The sequence below is a fragment of the Anolis carolinensis genome, chromosome 5, assembly GCF_035594765.1.
Source record: "Anolis carolinensis isolate JA03-04 chromosome 5, rAnoCar3.1.pri, whole genome shotgun sequence".
NCBI lineage: Eukaryota > Metazoa > Chordata > Lepidosauria > Squamata > Dactyloidae > Anolis > Anolis carolinensis.
Window position 1 is genome coordinate 165807806 of NC_085845.1, and position 18392 is coordinate 165826197.

Consider the following 18392-nt stretch of genomic DNA (forward strand, 5'->3'; position numbering starts at 1 on the left):
TAAGCCATGTTTACTTAGTGGATTTGTGTATGTGCCGGGTGTGTTTAGTTCATTATTATTTATCCAATTACAAATCTCAAGGGAAAAATAAAAGGATGAAAGCTTGAGATCACAGAACTATGGTACTCACCTGGGTAATTTTCACTATATAAAGCAGAAAGAAATTGCACATTTCTATCATTTAGAGCTATTTCATAGGGCTACAGTTTTCACACAAAGCAACTGGGCAAGAACATTCAATGCATAAAGCCCAATGAGAAGCCTTATTAAAGTTCATAGCATTTAGAGCAGGCATGGGCAAACTTCGGCCCTCCAGGTGTTTTGAGCTTCAACTTCCACAATTCCTAACAGCCTACCGGCTGTTACGAATTGTGGGAGTTAAAGTCCAAAACACCTGGAGGGCCGAAGTTTGCCCATGCCTGATTTAGAGGAACTGAAGTGCTGTACATTTGGTTGTACCAGATATATCAAGGTGCAGGTGGGAAGAAGGACTTCACAAAATTGTACCAGCTCCAGGGAAATTTTGTGTGGACACTGACAACAGCTACTCCTTTCCATGCTGGTAAATGGGACGAACATTATAGCTACCCCTTCTATGAATGTTAACCCATAGATCAAATAATACCTACCTTATTTGTTGCATCAATAAATTTTACTCCCTTATAGGAGACTGATAAAACAATGGTAGGGACTTTCTTCATTTGTTCTGTAGACTTCTGAAATTAAAAAAGTGGTGTATTGAATGCTAAGATGTACTTACTTATATGCGTTAATATTGGTAATTTACTTCAAAAAATCTAACTATATACTGCCAGGATAAATAAAACATGTATTTAAGTAAAAACAAAAAAGTGATACCTTGGGCCAACTATAACGCACAATGCACAAAATGCAAGTATTCCAAGATTCATTAGCTTCCTCATCTGGCAAAGACATTAAAATCAGATAGGATAAGCAAAAGAGGCAGGCCCACATTTTATCTCAGACATTTTCAGTTAAGATGGTGTGGACTGGAGGGCATCAAAGGAAGCAAAGGCCACTCTGCCTCTTGGCCATGTGAGGATAAGGAACAAAAGGCAGTGAAACACAGGCAATCCAAATCCATTAGAAGCAGAAAAGTAACTTTGATCGTTCTAGAGCTACAATTTGTAACATTTGACTGCCTGCCCAATACAACTTTACCTAAATATATTTCCTGCACTTCTTTAGGTAGTTTGGTTTGTTCTTTTTGCTGAGAGAAGGAGCGAGAGCATGGAACAGCCAGATAATATTACTGGAAGCAACATATCAAAGGAAATCTGAGTCTGATATTAGATAAATATAAGCCCAATGTGCATGACTAGGTTTCTTTCCTAACTGCATCTTATTAATATTTATGATATTTGACACAATAATTCACAAATATATAACCTGAAAAATGTGTTTTACATATCTTCAAAGGTACATTTGTCACTGTAATCCTAAAAGATCTACAACCACTTAGTACATAGAATAGAGGTGCAGAATGTGTGCCTGGACCAAACACATGCTCTGTTACAGACTAAAAGTGGGAAGTAGAAAGAGCTCACCCAATTCAAGGATGAATAGTTTAAATGAAGAAACTGATGGGCTGTGCTTATAATTTGTGGACGCCTGCATTCGCTTTAGCCATGATTTTTATTCTGCATTGTGCAAGTACATCAAAAGCATATTAAAACAAAGTGAATGTACCAATAGGATAATATAACTTCATAAAAAGATCAGTCAGCTTCCCATTTATTGCTACAATAAAATTCTTCATGTATTTTCAAAAGCTTTGCTTTAGATAGAATAGTAAATGAAAGCATTGAGTATCAGGAGTTTTCCTGTTCGCTTGAGGACCAAGAAAGGACATCCAGATTTTGTAATGAGAGAGACTGAGGTTACGTTTGACATATGTAATGAACATCTTTTGAGATCACCTTTTGTTAAGAGTCAGCCTGAGTGGTTCAAGTATTTTTATGTAATTGTAAAAAAGCAGCACCACATATCAATCTCTTATTTGTATTTCCCTAAATATAGAAACTGGATAAAATAAATTATAAGTAGTATATTCTTCCAACAGTACTATTTATTTCCAAAAGCGTATGTGCATGTGAACTACAAACAAAGGCAATTGCAGTAATGAGCACTGTGAGTTTGTATGCTCATCGGTGTGCATTTTAGCGACAATCTACTTCAAGGCAATCCAGCCTCATACAATTAGAATTGCTTAAGGGGACAAGTAAGGCTTGCTCACTGAAACTGCCTCAGGCAGGTCTCCAGAAGGGGAATGTTTTCTGCAATTTAGAAAACTGGCCAAGCTTCAGAACTCCCCATAGCAGAGTCTTCTGTTTTGCAGGACCTTGCCATGAGGGATAGGGGAGGGCCAGCAAGAGCAGTTCTGCTTGCCTCCCCCTGCAGCTCTAAGCCACATTACAAGACATATATGCAGTACTGCCTCAGCTCCTAAGGGAATTTCCTGTTACTCCTTTCCCTCTGAAGGTAGCTGAGCCATGAAAAGCTTATCGAGAAGGTTTGGAGGCTCTCTTTGGAGCCTCCAAAGAGGCTCCAAATGTCCTTATGTTGAGAGGTTCCGCAATATAATGTGCAAGTGACAATTACATGATCAGACACCATCCTTCAATAGACATCTCTCCATGCCTATATCTTCTTATCTTTACCTGTGGCAGCTGATTTTGTTACTTATGATCAAAACCAACATTCGTTTTATAACACAAACTGTGAATCTGGCTGGTTTTAAGCATCAGCTGATGTGTTTCATCTGACATTGCAAGATGATAGTACTAGCACTTGGAAAGTATTGGGTTTGGAGATGGGAGGGAGATAGCTGGAAGAATGTCCATAAATTAATTTTGCAGTTTCAATTTGCACTGAAACAGAGACATTGATGTTAAAGTGTCCTAGGAACTTAGTTACATATTGAAAATTTAAGATGGCTTGCTAAGCAAATTCATTAACAATTCACGGCAGTTCCAGTCTCTGCTTTTTTGGTGCCAGCAAAGGGAGGTAAGGTTGTTACAGCCAACACTATGGTTTCTGAGTGAAAGGTTGCACTTTCTAGAGATATCTGAAGAATTTTTCTGCATCTTAAACATGATTTGAACATTTACCATTTATCAGCATGCATACTTTATGAAAAACTAACATATTAGGATTGTTATTGTCATTGGTTACTGTCAAGTCATACAGCAGCCAGAGAATATTTCATCAGGAAACCATTAGCCAGAATAGCCACTGGGTGCTATTCATGCCTTCATCTTAGGGATGCTCTTTGTCATCCAGAAAAGCAGAAGGCATATGCTGCCATTGAGTTGATGTTTACAGAATTTAATGGAGAAGTGACATCTACTTTGTTTTTCATTTATTAATGCCCATCAAATTGACTTTGACTTATGGCAACCCTATGAATAGCCTCCAAGTCACCCTATCATCCACTTTAGCTCCCTCACTCAAGTATTGAGATGTTTATACATTCCAAATCTTGTAATACTACGTTTTAGCTTCTCCTGATTCAGGTCGTTGCCTACCCCACCTGCTCCTGATTTAATATAGTTGAAAATGGCAATCATGACTATTAGAGTGATAGAGAAAAAGTAATTGTTTTACTCACCCTCATTTTTGCACAGGCATCCTGCGTTGATTCTGTACCTCTTAACTCTTTTACCAGCATAGAACCTAAATACTTAAAGAAGAATCAAGGAATTTGTTTTCTGTAGTAATAATTCAATCTTCAAAGTCAACTAAATATCTATGACTTGGAACATTTGCATTTTTCCTTCTTTTTGATGTGAACTTCTAATAATATTCAAATTGAAAGTATTATTACATGTTCTATACAGGAACTACTAACACTATAAGCAAATAATTCAATGGTCCACCAGAATTCTATCGGGGCCCAATGTAAGCGGATGTATGTCTCTAGGAATTAGAATTGTGCAGTTACGTAATATCCATATCCAGTAGTGGGCTCCTATTGTATTGCTGGATAACAGAGCTGGCAAAGCACCTGATGTGCATCAGGGCATGATGTGCATCATGAGCAATGATCTGTGATGTGCACTGTCTGTAATGCACATCTATGCACAATGGGCATCAGTACCTGATGCACATCGTACAACAGTATGCATGAAGGACACTCTTGCTTTATACATCTTCTTGAATTCAATAATGCGGTTTCTTGGTGCCTCTGCTATGCAGCTAGGCATAAGTCAAGTTATCTACCGGGAATAGAACATATGAATGCAGAATAAAGTGGCTAAAATTCTGTTGGGCAGTTACAAATATGTAACAAGTTTGGCACACTTACAAATGCTTTATAATCACATGACTGGAAGATGAGTTTCTCTGGGTGATGCTGCCAGTACTGTACTGGCGTTGATGCTGTAGCTTCATTTGGAGGCCGTAAGGTAATCGATGGTTCACCCCAGTCTCCAGTCTGAAAATCAGAGATAGTCCAAATACAAAGTAAACTTGAGAGAAATTGACTTTTAAAATACCCGTCTATGAATATACCCAATTTATATTAGTTATACATTATTCAGAGGGTTATTTAATTAATGCACCACTCTGAAGGATAAAATAACCAAAATACCATGTGGACAGTATTTCTTAATACACCATAACTTTTATCTGAATTTTCTTGCAAGGAGCAAAATGTCTAGTCAAACATAGTTTAAATGGAAGTACAGCTTAGACCAGGCATGGGCAAACTTCGACCCTCCAGCTGTTTTGGACTTCAACTCCCAGAAATCCCAGCCAGCTTACCAGCTGTTAGGAATTGTGGGAGTTGAAGTCCAAAACACCTGGAGGACCAAAGGTTGGGAACCACTGGTCTAGTATAAAAACAAGTACCCGTTGCACCTAATTTGGAAAAAATCTATTAACTTATTACTCTGGCATAAACCCATGCCATCCCTGGCTTAGACACTACTTTGCAGAAGCCCCTCCAGAAAATTCAGATAACAGGCCTAAATGAGGGAAATTAAACTAAACTAGCAGCCTGACAATACGCATGCATGCTTTAGAGGAAATCCCCATTACTTAAACATATACAGAACCATGAAAGGCAACTACTGTATTTTTTTTTTTACTTTGAAATGAATTTTATATTCTCTCATGAGACTTTCTCCCAAGAAAAGTTGATTAGGATTGCACCTTAAGCTATCCTGTGAATAATTGGGTTAGTATAAATCCCAATGAGTTTAATGGGACTGAACTCAGCATAAACATAATTGGGAGCCGAGTATAAGTCTGTCAACTTAAACTGTCAGCAGTGATGTTTGAATTTCCTTATAAGGAGGAAGGAGGAGATATTTAAACTTATGAAACACCAATTGTATTTGGATAGTTAACCTTCAAAAGCTATGTGCTACATCAAATTTCAAAATTAGCACTACAAATTGGTCAATTTGACCTCCTCTCCTGTTTCAATGTTTAGTTCCAGTTGAAATTGCTAATTTTCCTTACTGTTTTTCAAGAAATTGTTAAAACCATAGTAAACTTTTGTTTAGTAAAACCAAGCAAAAAGGTAACACAGAGCTATTGAAAATTTTAATTACTGTTGAAAGTATATGATCAAAATTCAGCCAAAGAAAGCACAATTTATATCCCCATCTTGGACAGAGCAAACAAGACAAATCTCGTACACCCATTTCCATGGGCCACACAGTAAAGACAAGACATGGGTTTGTACATATCTACAGAGACAAGCACAAGATAAGCGGAAAGGCACTGAAACATAGTAGCCTTCCAACGTGAAAACTGAAGCAGGATTGCAGAAAATGAGACAAGTGGAAACAACTTTGTGCCAGCATTACTGTCTTCAATCCAAAGCTCAAAGTAATGCAATTCATGTCGTATATTTGAAATGGTCTCTTACAAGAATTGTTGGTGATAAGTCTTCAAGTCAACTCCAGCTTTTGACAGAGTTAGCACAGGAATCTCTTGGTAAGATTTATTCAGAGTAAGTTTACCAGTGCCTCCCTCTAAGGCTGAAAGAGTGTGATTTGAAAAGGTCATCCAATGATTTTCAATAGCTGAGCAGAGATTCAAACCTTAGTTTCTCAAAGCCCTATTTTAATCCAACACCCAATCCACTACATTATGCTGGCTCAATGTTCTTTCTGAATGAAAGGTTTTTGGCGAGGATGGGGGCATCTGTCCTTTCTACTTTTTCGCAGATTACCTCTCTTTCCTGTTGGTTCAGAGCAGACCCCATTCACCAAGGATATTCCATTCAACAGGGCCAATGTAGTGTTGCACTTGCATTAGCCTAGGGCATCTATACAACAAATGCAGGCTAATGCACTTTAACCTGGTGTAAACTAATTAAGCCATCTTGACCCTGGGTTAAAAAAAAACACTGGCTATGGTCCAAAATCTTCCAGGAACATCCAGACTCTTTCCTGGTGTTTTGGCAGTGCAGTTAAAACTTCCATCTTGGATCACCATGCGTGGTCCAGCATCATGTCCACACAGCCATTCCACATTCCCTGGGCTCAGGAAGCCTGGGGAAATGGGATGGTAGTATCCTCCCTGCACTCCAATCACCCACCTAAAAAAAACACTTTAAAAATCCTCCTTACTATTGTTGCAGGATCTGCACTTCCTGAATCTGCATTAGTCAGGATGCAACAAAGCTTTGTAGGAGGGGAGGGGCTGACTGTTTTAATGAATTTTAACTGAATTTTTAAATATTCTTATGTTTAATTCTGTTTTAATGTTTGCATATTTGTATATTTTAAATTGTGTAGTCATACTTTTAATGTAAGCCACTTTGAGTCTCCTTCAGGATAGATAAGGCAAGGTATAAATAAATATAATAATAAAGCTACATCATGTCTTGAGTGACACAGAGTCACTCGGGAAGGATCTGGATGCAGGGAGGTAGGAAGGCACTTCCCACACCCAGCCTTGAGCCAGCTGGGCTTTGTGGCCAGTCTCCCGGTGCCTTAAGGAGGCCTAGTGTAGATAAATGCAGCTTGGAACTGCCATTTTTATGTCGGTAAAAAGTATTTTGTGGTTGTGTGGGAGAGCTCATAGTAATAAGGAAAAGGGGGTATGGAAATCTACCAGCCCATATGCACCTGCCTAAATCTGGATCCAGCTTTCTATTGGGCAATTCTGTATTTTATGTGTATGGTAAAGGAAGAGAGAACATGCGGGCCTTCAGAAGTTGGATAGCAATTTTTATCAGTTAAAACCAACCTAATCCAAGCTTAAGTCTCTATCTACTGCAACTGCAAACTGTGGGGAGCTACAGCTAGTAATTTCTGCACTGCCACTCTTTTTTCACCCTTAATGTAACAGATGTGTTAGTTTGCACACACATTTTTATTACTTACTAAAGATGAAAGTTTCCAAATACCAAAGGTTATACTGTGGGTCAAGCAACTGGCAATGCTGCATGGTTACAGGATTGTTACCCATGACATTTTTAGCATCCTTCACAGTTTTTATCAGTCATATGTGGTAAGCATGCCTGCCACAAAATGCCAACCATCCCTAAATTGATTATTGTGATTCTGGCTGAATGTCATGAAAAAGCACTTTTAGGCACATAATGAAATCAATTGGTCTAAGAAAACCTTCACACATTATGCCCTTCAAAAGTTTATATTGTTTATAGAAAGGGTGATTTTAGTCTAATTGACAAGAAACATTTTTCACCCTAATCACCCCTTTATTTAATCTTATTAATGTCACTCAGAGAAATGTGATTATACTCTGAAATTACACTTTTCACCAGAAAGCGCAATGTGTCAATGATTTTTTAAGATGACAGAAAACCTGATATCTGCTTGTTATAAAGCAGCCCCCCTTCAAGTTACTTTCAACAAGATAAATATAGCCTGCTTTTAAAAAAAAGTATGCTGAGCATAACAACTTCAAACTTCAGAAAATATTAAATGAATAAGGATTGTCAAGAAAACAGCTTAAATTTTTTTGTAAATCCCTTTTCAACCACCACAAACAATGAGCACAATCCTGTGCTCTTTGCATGCATCAAGATAATAATTTTCAAAAAAAAAAAGTTTTCTTGTCCTTATCCAGCCAGCCACGTGGCAGGCCCACTTGCCATTCATAGTTCTGCAGAAAGTGCCTAAATACAAATGAATATGGATTCCTGCAGTTAGGTGCAGTTTACATATTTTACATTCTGCACATTTTGCAAAAATAAATACCTGTATTTACTTGAATTGAATCTAATTCGCACTTCAATTTTCAAAACCCTGAAACCAAACATTATTTGCTGGCAAATGTAATGCACAGCAGCAAAATATACACTTTTTGTAATATTCCCATTACAGTTGCTGCCTGTTTAGAATTCCTTCTTGAACAGGAATTCCAACAATTGTGCTGGAACATCAAAGCTTTCAGCAATGGGAAAGAAAACCTTGGGGTGCATCAATGCTGCAGAATGAATCCACTTTAATTGCCTTGGTTCAATGCTATGGAGTCATGGGGGCTACAGTTTTGCAAGTCTTAAGCTCTTCTACCAAAGAGTGCTGATGACTCATCAAACTACAAATCCCAGGATTGCATAGCATTGGCCCATGGTCATTAAATTAGAGATGACATCCTTCAAGTAGAAGCTCCAGGTGTTCCTGAAACAGCTGCCTCTTTTGCTTTTGCTCAGCACTAAGATTATCCTATTATGCGAATCTAAAGAGGACCCTAATTTTGGCTAGGTAATTTAGCCACAAAAAGTGAGCATTAGATTCAAGTAAATACTATAAATATAATCTCTCTAGATTAAGGTGTATGTATAGTGTACAATTTCTTGTGGAAATCACATTTCATTTAGTTCAGAGTGAGTGATAATGGCCATCCAGATATTTTTAGCTTTTCAAATATCAGCCCTAGCCATCAGCCACCAACATAGTCAACAGTAAGAGCTGCTACTCAAAAACATCTGAAACTACCAGTTTCACATCTCCAATTTTAACAACGGATAAAATTACAATTTTGGTGCTCATATGACAGGACCTACTCAAAACAAAAATTCTATTTGAAACTGAAATTATGCATAACTGAGAATCAGAGAAATGGTTGCTGTAGAATATCTGTCTTGAAGCCAAATCAATATTGACATTATAATATCAGGACAATGATAGTGACGGCCATTCCTCCTATGGGTCCCTTTCTGACATTGTTCTGACAAAATATTTAAATGCACCTGTAGTCCAATTTCATTTACAAGAAACAGGTATAGGATTCAGTTTAATTGGTATGTATCATTCCTTCCAATTACCTAGTGTTCTTGGAAAGGTTCTCACTTGTTCATACTATATGCTTGTCAGCTGTCGGGTGGGCTAGTATTATGAGAGAGAAGGGAGTGCAGTTTGAAGACATGAATTGTGGATAAAGTATCTATTTTGCACATGCACCAGGACACAACAGAATGTGCTAGAAGAGTTTGAGAAGGTGAATTCAGGATGCAGCCTTGACCTGTATGGGAATTGGACAGTTTTATAAGTGCCATATCTAGTAGAGGGCTGCTACTACGTAAGTATCAGAACTGGCAATGTTTCTGTTCAATATTCATGAACAAGGTTTCTTGAAGCCTCTGATACTTAGTTAAGTGAAAGGTGATAAAGGATTTAGTCAATACATTAACTAATCAAATCTACTGTAAAGTCAAAATGCTCCATAATTTGCAAAGTGGAAAGGAGAAGAAATGTTTGCAACTACTTTCTTCCCGATTTCCCTTAAAATACTACTTTTTTCCCAATGAAAATATTTGGTCTGGTTTGGGGTGGTGCAAGGCTAGCAAGATTTTTGTACTATCCAGGGCCTTGCCCATTCCAACCATATTGCCAACACAACTTCCCAAGTCCTGCTATTGAAAGGAGAGCAGCGACAGACCCTTGACAGCAGTGCCCTTCGATTGCTGTGAAAGCTATCTTGGCGCCTGCTCTTGCTTCAGAAGCACAACTCTGATGGCAGAAGGGCGATTCCTTCTGCGAACCCAAGATCAGACCTTCCTTTCAGAAATGGAGAGCAAATCTGCCCTGGGAGGCCATACCAGATGGTTTAGAGGTGGCAACATACTCTTAAGACACCATCTTTCCAGTACAAACTTCCTCAGGGTCTCTTTTTGTCACTGAAGGAAAAAAGGCACAAATCAGAGTGAAATTGCAGAATGCTTGCAATTTACACTTATATTTGAAGGTAAACAGACACCACTACCTAAAACAAACGTTGAAATAAAGATGAAGCCATTAAAATTTTGACTTTGAAACTTTTAAAACGCACCCACTTACACACAACCAAGACGCTTATTGCACACTATGAAAACAAAGGTATAAAACACATATATACAGTCCTGGAAAGTACTGGATGTTACACATTGCTTTTTGAAGTCTAAAAGCATAGGACCTGCATTCTTAACAACACCAAGGCAGCACATGTAACAGCAATACAGTGACAACGTAGTCATTTATTGAAAAGTCTTACATTATGAACCTGATGGACTGCTGTGTAAGGATATCCTGCATTCTGGTTGGTCCAAATCTCACAGACAGACGACTGCCAATACAAACAGAAAGCTATATCTCATCTTATATATATATATATAGTGCCACAAATATCCCCAAGCCCAGGAAGAATAAGCATTAGATAGAGTGACGTTAGAAGATATGACAGCAGTATTTGAGAAGAAGAAATTATTTTAAATTGGCAGCAGCTGTGAACGCCTTCTTTCATATATATTTGCTGACAACACAAATGTTGAGCTTACAGAAGAAAACAACTCAAGCATTTCAGAGTTTGAGATCTATGCAGAATAATAAAACCACTCTATGATTATGAAATAGTACTAAAATGGCAGCAAATGAAAATGTGCATTTTTCCATCATACCTCAACCATTAATTTGCATTTTATACCTCAAAATATTTTCAGTGTAGACTGATAAAGGGGGGGGGGGGGAAGGCTAAAACAAACACAAGCCTGAGCATAATCAAATAAGTGCTGCTGCTGAGCAAGAAGAACTAACGTCAATGGTATTTGTGCATAACACCTGAAAGATACTAGCTATAGTCTACTGAGCCTAGATAATGGACAGCATCGAGAAATTTCAATGGGATGAGCACAAAAAGAGAGTGAAGGGCTCCATGGATGGATCAATACTTTTAAAATACCACACTGGCTGGGGCAATCAGAAAATAATGCTTTGAATTCACCTAAAGTTACATAGTCATAACTGATTTGTAATCAAACCTTATGCATTTTGATAATATAAAAAACTGATAGAGTTGCTGTGAGCCATGAGGATCTATTCTCCTGTCAATCAGGATCCAGCAGACTGAAATCCCAGCCCTCTCCAGTGTGACAAGGAATTGCAACAGGGATCCTGCTTCCGACTTTCATACTGAAGCTCACTTGCTGGACAGGGCTGGAAACATCAGTTTGGTGCGTCCTAGCAAAAGAAGCATACTGTATGCTTGGAAATACAAAAGATAGCCTGTGGAGCAAGCTTCACTATACAACGGCAACAAAAGAAACAAGAAAAGCAAAGTCATATCATCTGACATGACACCTTGTATAGATTTCTTCCTTTGCACACTACAAACAAATCAAAGATAAAAGCTCATAGTAGCCAAACAACTAAAATAAGCCCCATAAAGAGTTGTTCCCACCGTTTTTGTCTGAGCAGGCAACAATAAAGGGCTTTGATCTAATGAGAAATGCAAGTACAATCTCTGGAGTAGCTAGCAATTAATACATCAATAGCTTAACCACAGTATGTAGAGCATAGCCAACAGTTAAGACAAGCAGCAGGAATTTAATATTGGTGTCTAAATAAAGCCTGTATTCAAAGAGACACAGCTTCCTGCAAGAAAACCACTATTTTTGTAAGTTTTCTTCTGTGAAATCTGGATCCCTCACACTGAATGACAAGGTGGATCACTGCTAAAATTCTAAGGACTGGCCGTTGAGGTTGCTTTTCTCCAGACAGTGCAGAAAAAAATGTCCCTTCGGTTCAGTTTTAAGAAATGGTACCACAGCAAGTAGCTACTGTGGCAACAAACTGTCACAATCAATTATATTGTTTTTCAAATGTAAACAAAATCAGATCATTGGTAACTTAGTATTAGCATGCTGACTATAAGACTGAAATATGCTGTTAATCCTTACCAAAAATATAAGGCTCCATAGTGGCTATCTCTCAGTATGGTGGTGGCCATAGCACCTTGGAAAGTCATTTGGGATAATTTTTCAAATCACTTATATGCCTCCTAAATATGAAGACTTCAAAATGGCAAGAAGACAAAGGGATGGAAAACAGAAATAGCCAGTAATTCCAGATATAGAAAACTGTTCTCTAACACGGATGCCATAGTTAATAGTGGATGTGACTTTGGCCTTTATTTGTTTAGGAAAAATGGGTACTTTTTCATTTGTACAGGCCAAATATGTTGGAAGGATATTTGGAGTGGTACAAGCTATAATAAATGAATTAGATGCCTGCCTTCTTGTCTTATTCAAAAAGCGAGTAGGTAGAGGGAGTCATCAATACCTTGCAAAAACATGACAGAGTTCCCTGATACCTAAAGGAGGAAGTTATAAGATCATTGATAAAAACCCTCTCTAGATTTTACAGAATTAGACAACTATGTGCCAGTTTCCAATGTTCCATTTTTGGGTAAGGTATTAAGAGTGTGAAGTAACCACCCGGTTCCAGGGCTTTCTGGATGAGAACAATTATCTAGATCAGTGGTTCTCAACCTATGGGTCCCCAGGTGTTTTGGCCTGCACCACCCAGAAATCCCAGCCAGTTTACCAACTGTCAGGATTTCTGGGAGTTAAAAGTGCAAACATCTGGGGACCCACAGACTGAGAACAACTGATATAGACCCATTTCAATAGAATTTCAGGCCTGGTTATGGCCTATGCTAGTAAGCGGACAGAGGAAAGTGTTCCTTTTGACCTCTTAGCAACTTCTGATACCATCCACGGTGATATCTTTCAGGGCTGCCCTACTGGGATGGGGCTTAAAGGCATAGTAGTTCTGTTTCTTCCTGGAGCTAACCTGTGGAGGTTCTCAGAGTTCAGTTTTGTCCCTCATACTACTTTTTTATAATTAAAATGTCCCTCTCTGCGAGACATTTCAAGTTTTCTCATTTTGTACCATCTGTATGCAGATCCAGTTCTATTATTCTCTCTTTTTCAATCCAAGAGAGTTTTCTCTATTCTAAATTAGTGCCTGCCATAATTTGATGGATAGAATGAGAATGAACAAATTAAAATTCAGACAAGACAGAGGTGCTCCTGGTCAGTTAAAAAGCCAGATCAGCGAATAGGTTTTGAGCTTGTGCTGAATGAGGTTACAATTCTACTGAAGATGCACATTCACAGCTTGGGTATACTCATGGATATAACTCTGAAACTTAGAAGCTCACATTCCAGTGATGGTGAAGGACAAATTTGTATAATCAAAGCTTGTGCACCAATTACACATATCTTAGTTACATCCCATTTGATTAATCTAATGTATTCTAATGTGTCTTTGAAGTATGCCTGAAAACCTTAGCTAGGGGTACAACTGAATTGTTAACTAGGGATGCCTCCAGGGAGTGAGCAATTCCCACATGTCAATAGACTCACTGGCTGCCAATCTGTTTCTTGGTACAATTCAGAGTTATGCCCTATATGGTTCTGGTCCATACTATCTGAAAGTCCCTAGTCTCCCATATGAATTTGCCTATCTTTTGAGGTCTTAGAGCAAAGCTTTCCAAACATTTCATGTGAATGACACACCTTTTTAGATTGCATTATTTTGTAACACTGTAATTAGGAAGAACTTCTTAATTGTGAAAGATGTTCAGCAGTGGAACTCTTTGCCCTGGAGTCTCCTCCTTTGGAGGCTTTAAAACAGAGGCTGGATAGCCATCTGTTGGGGGTGCCTTGAATGTGATTTTCCTGTTTCTTGGCGGGGGTTGGACTGGATGGCCCACAAGGTCTCTTCCAACTGATTCTATGAATTCAGGTTTACTAGCAAACCCCTAATAAGAGATATGGGCCCATACATAAATTGTAATAATCAAATGTATAAGGGCACAACATATCACATGAAACCTTGTATTTGTATTTTAAAAACTATATTATTTATTGCTTACATCACATAGATGTAAGTTTCTCGTAACATTCATGTGACACACCTACACACTTCAGTTGACAAATTAATGTCTCCTGACACAGAGTTTGGAAAGCTCTTTCTTAGAGAGATGCTATTCCCACCCTCACAGATACATTTGGTGGAAACACAGGAGGTGGCCTTACAGGTGGTTTCTCCCAGACTAGTCTAGAGAGTGTACACTGGCGCCCACCCTGCTATCTTCTTGTAGGCAGAGGAAGACTTTGATTTGTTTTGTTTTGGCAGGACTTCAAAACATTTCTGATAGCCCAGCCAGAATGGCTAATGGTGAGATTGTAGGAGTTATTGGCTGAGAATATACATCAGGGTATACAGGGTGTAATGCTGTATATGTGCAGCTCAGTGATTCCTCCATTACCTCCATGGTGTGTGCTTTAGTGTCTCTGTATGTTGTTTGGTTGTTGTGTTAAGAGTGAATGTTCAGCTTCTTGGACAAGATGGGGGGGGGACATACACCTCTTTAACCCTTAATAATTATATGTCTTCAACAAGATTCCAGCCACTGTCCAACAACATCTGGATGGAGCATAGGTCCCCCACATTTTCTTTATCCATTCCCTGAACCATCTTCTCTTTTTCAACCAACATGCTTACACTACTTGCATTCAAAGAGGAAAGCTTTGGAAGTAAAAGAAGAAATACCCTGCCTATCTTTCAGGATGCTGCCTACCATAGTCAGTAATCTTGACTTTTGTAAACATTATTAAAGGTTTTGAAATATTCCTAAAGAAGACATGGCAGAGTTCTGAGGATAATTTCTAATGACTGCATTAATGCCTAAGGCTTATTTAACTCTAATTTTGTTCTATGTCTGTTAATGTTTCACTGGACAGGAAATTGAGACATGGCATGGCAGAAGGCTTGAACTGTATGGATGAAAATGTTTTAAACATAGAGGTTACCTCTCATTTTTCTACTCAGGGAGATTATATTGAATGTGTGCATTCAAGTGTCAGAAGTTGAACTGCCTTTTTTAAAAAAGACATTCAATACTAGCATGTGAAGGTGAAGCTCAAGACCGAAACAGCTATGACATTCAATGTATGGATGCATTTATGTGACTAGTTTTTATTTCAAAAATAATACAGCAGGAGGGGTTGAGGACAGGATTGCCAAAGAGAAAGGTGTGGAATCATTTCTTCCTTTTTTCTGAGGACTAATTGTTTCTCTTTCTCAATCTTTTAGTATGACATTAGAAGAAAGAATTAAGCATTTCTCCCATGCGCTGGAATTCTGATCCAGCTTGTGTGATCCACAGCTGGAACAGCATATTCCTAACCCACCGTTTATACTCTGTTTGCTCCTGAGCACAATAAAGCTTCAAGTTTTCCTATAAGGTTGGTGCTTGTCCCTAGCCCTAGCTTTCAAGGTCTACATCTTGAAAGCTAGGGCTAGGGACAAGTACCAACATTACAGGAAAACTACATACAGCTTATAATGTTCTTTTAATTTTAAAAAGTGAGTTCCCCCAAGACATCAGGGCCCACCTTTACATATGTATGCTCAAGGTTGCAGCCTATTTGCTATCTGGTCCTTATATATACTTTTATTTTATCTTATGTTTTCAACTAACGAATTCACAACTATCTTTCTATCCAAAATAATCCAAATGCTGCTTATATGATAAAGTCTGAAATACGCTAGTTGCATTTACAGTAGAGTCTTGCTTATCAAACATAAATGGGCTGGCAGAACGTTGGATAAGCAAAAATGTTGGATAATAAGGAGGGATTAAGGAAAGGCCTATTAAATGTCAAATTACATTATGATTTTACAAATTAAGCACCAAAACATCATGTTTTAGAACAAATCAACAGAAAAAGCAGTTTAATACATGGTAACAGTATGTAGTAATTACTGTATTTACTGACTACAAAACCACTGGCTACTAATGGTGGCCTAGGGGATAAAAGCCTTGTGACTTGAAGGTTGGGTTGCTGACCTGAAAGCTGCCAGGTTCGAATCCCACCCGGGGAGAGTGCGGATGAGCTCCCTCTTTCAGCTCCAGCTCCATGAGGGGACATGAGAGAAGCCTCCCACAAGGATGGTAAAACATCAAAACATCCAGGCGTCCCCTGGGCAACGTCCTTTCAGACGGCCAATTCTCTCACTCCAGAAGCAACTCCAGTTGCTCCTGACATGAAAATAAAAAACTAACAAATTGACTACAAATAAAGATAGAATTGCATAAAATGAACTGACAGTAACAACATTGTTAGAAATTAAATTTGTAAAAAGTTCAGTCCTTGCTGCCTAAAAAAAACAGCTGTGGATCCAGGCGGGAGGCAGACTGTGTTGGATAATCCAGAATGTTGGATAAGTGAAGGTTGGATAAGTGAGACTCTATTTTGGTTTGTTTTGAAATCAATGGCAACTTTGTGATTAATGACTAACTTTTGTCATTAACTTTGATCATGACAAACTTTTCACACTGATTACAATTGAATCCAATGATGTCAAAACTAGGTTTCACAGAAAGAAGTAGTCAGACTGAATAAAGCTTTTTAAAATATAGAACTAGGACTGTAGCAATGCTGACTGTTTTGATTTGAAGATTTCAAGAACTCTTCAGTATGGACAGATTGCTTACCTGTAACCGTGTAAGCAAGGTGTAGTAAACTCTATATGTGTGCATTCACAGAGCCCATGAAGAAGATACTGTAATTTCTCAGTAACTATAATATTGTGCACAGTGGTTAATTCCTTATTTATTTTTAATTTGACCAAAATACAGTATATAAACAGGTTACAAGTCAGTAATATGAGGACGATCTAAGACACTACTTTTTCCCCTCAAAATCCATAGGTTTCTCTGCCTGTTAATGATTCACTCAGAAATTCAAAATTACTTCTGGGTTAAAAACTAGTAACAACACACACACATTTTGTGTGTGTGAGTGAAGTAAGATGTTTGCTTAATGGTTCATTTAGTAATTTGTGTGGAGAGTGGAAGTACAAAATAGAGAAGAGTGGGGTATCATATAACTGGTGCTTGATCTCAGGAGAACTCTTTCCGTGGAGTCTATTTCTTCATGACTATTTCACTTAAAAGCTCGCTTTGCAATGGCATTGCGGAGGTGCAATAGATGAGGGTTGACTACCTACATATCTAGAGAATTTTAATGTTATGGTACAGCAGATCAATAGGAAGGGGAAAGTGTTTTCCAATCATTTTTTAAAACCTTGTGCATTAAAATATATATATTGTTCATCTTAAAAACTAATAATTGAGCCATTCAAAGACTAACCAAGACCACTGAATCTTATTTTTATACAAGACTGAAGAGTCACCCTATCTGAAGAAATTGTGTGCGGTTTCCAAGGGACCATTCTTCAAAAGTATAATAATAAAAAGTAGCAGCCTGTGGAACAATACAGCAGTATTTTCTATCACCTTGTAATAGAAAGGAGCAGTTGGAGAAGCTAGCTCCCAGGTCATTTTGAGCAATGAACACATTTCATGTTTTAATCAGAATCAGTTATCCAAGATATTAGATCTATTCTGGGATAATGTTCAGCATCTCAGACAACTTCTTTGCACCTCAGATCTAAGCCCAGAGGGGAGTCCCCACACCAATAACATGGAAGACACAAGTCACCCTTGTGAGGATTCACAAGTAAATGTATGTCTTCAGGGAAGGGAAATGTATGTCCACAAGAAGGATGGATTTTTCTGGAGTCAAATGATACACTAAAAAGAAACATAGTACGTATCCATGTATTTCTACTTCTGGTGTTCCAGATATTTTTGATTTCAACACTCAATCTTCTACTGCTAGTCACATTAGCTTGGCTTTTGGGAATTGAAGTAAAAACATTTGGAGAACGAAAAATTGCTGTTTCAATTTAATGGGCAATCTTGCTTTCTGATTTAACAATTCAAGAAAATTAAAATATATTTTTGTAGATTGCAGTAAAGGGGATCTCAATACAGTGAGTAATAATACTTGTTTACACAGTGACATTTTTACAAAGAAAAAATATTTTTTCTGATTAGATGGCAATACTGCATATACTGTATATTTTTATAACATCTAATGATTGCTCAAACTATACAATGTAACATGATTTTTGTTCCTGGGTTATAAATGCCATCATAAAACATAGAAAAAGTTTATTGAACTGCAATGCACAAAAGGTTAAAAATAACATATGAAAAGTTAAAAATGCAACCACAAAATCAAAGTTTCTACATAACTGCTTTCAAAGTAA

At 37.9% G+C, this 18392-nt stretch overlaps 1 protein-coding gene across 16 annotated transcripts in view; it reads right to left on the minus strand.

Annotated features, from left to right (window-relative positions):
- anks1b (ankyrin repeat and sterile alpha motif domain containing 1B) overlaps nt 1–18392 on the minus strand; it is a 444290-nt gene that overhangs the window by 18226 nt on the left and 407672 nt on the right. For 12 of the 16 annotated variants that reach the window (XR_010006296.1, XR_010006295.1, XR_010006294.1 and 9 more), the window contains 4 exons: nt 10480–10551; nt 4328–4456; nt 3632–3703; nt 630–716 (listed from right to left, as the gene is read on the minus strand). Coding sequence is in view for 13 of the 16 variants with exons in the window: in XM_062980966.1 (XP_062837036.1) it covers nt 630–716; nt 3632–3703; nt 4328–4456; nt 10480–10551 (360 nt within the window). In the remaining 3 variants the exon portion in view is untranslated. The remainder of the gene's footprint in view (nt 1–629; nt 717–3631; nt 3704–4327; nt 4457–10479; nt 10552–18392) is intronic. The other 4 variants (XM_062980965.1, XM_062980971.1, XM_062980973.1 and 1 more) reach the window with 1 other exon arrangement.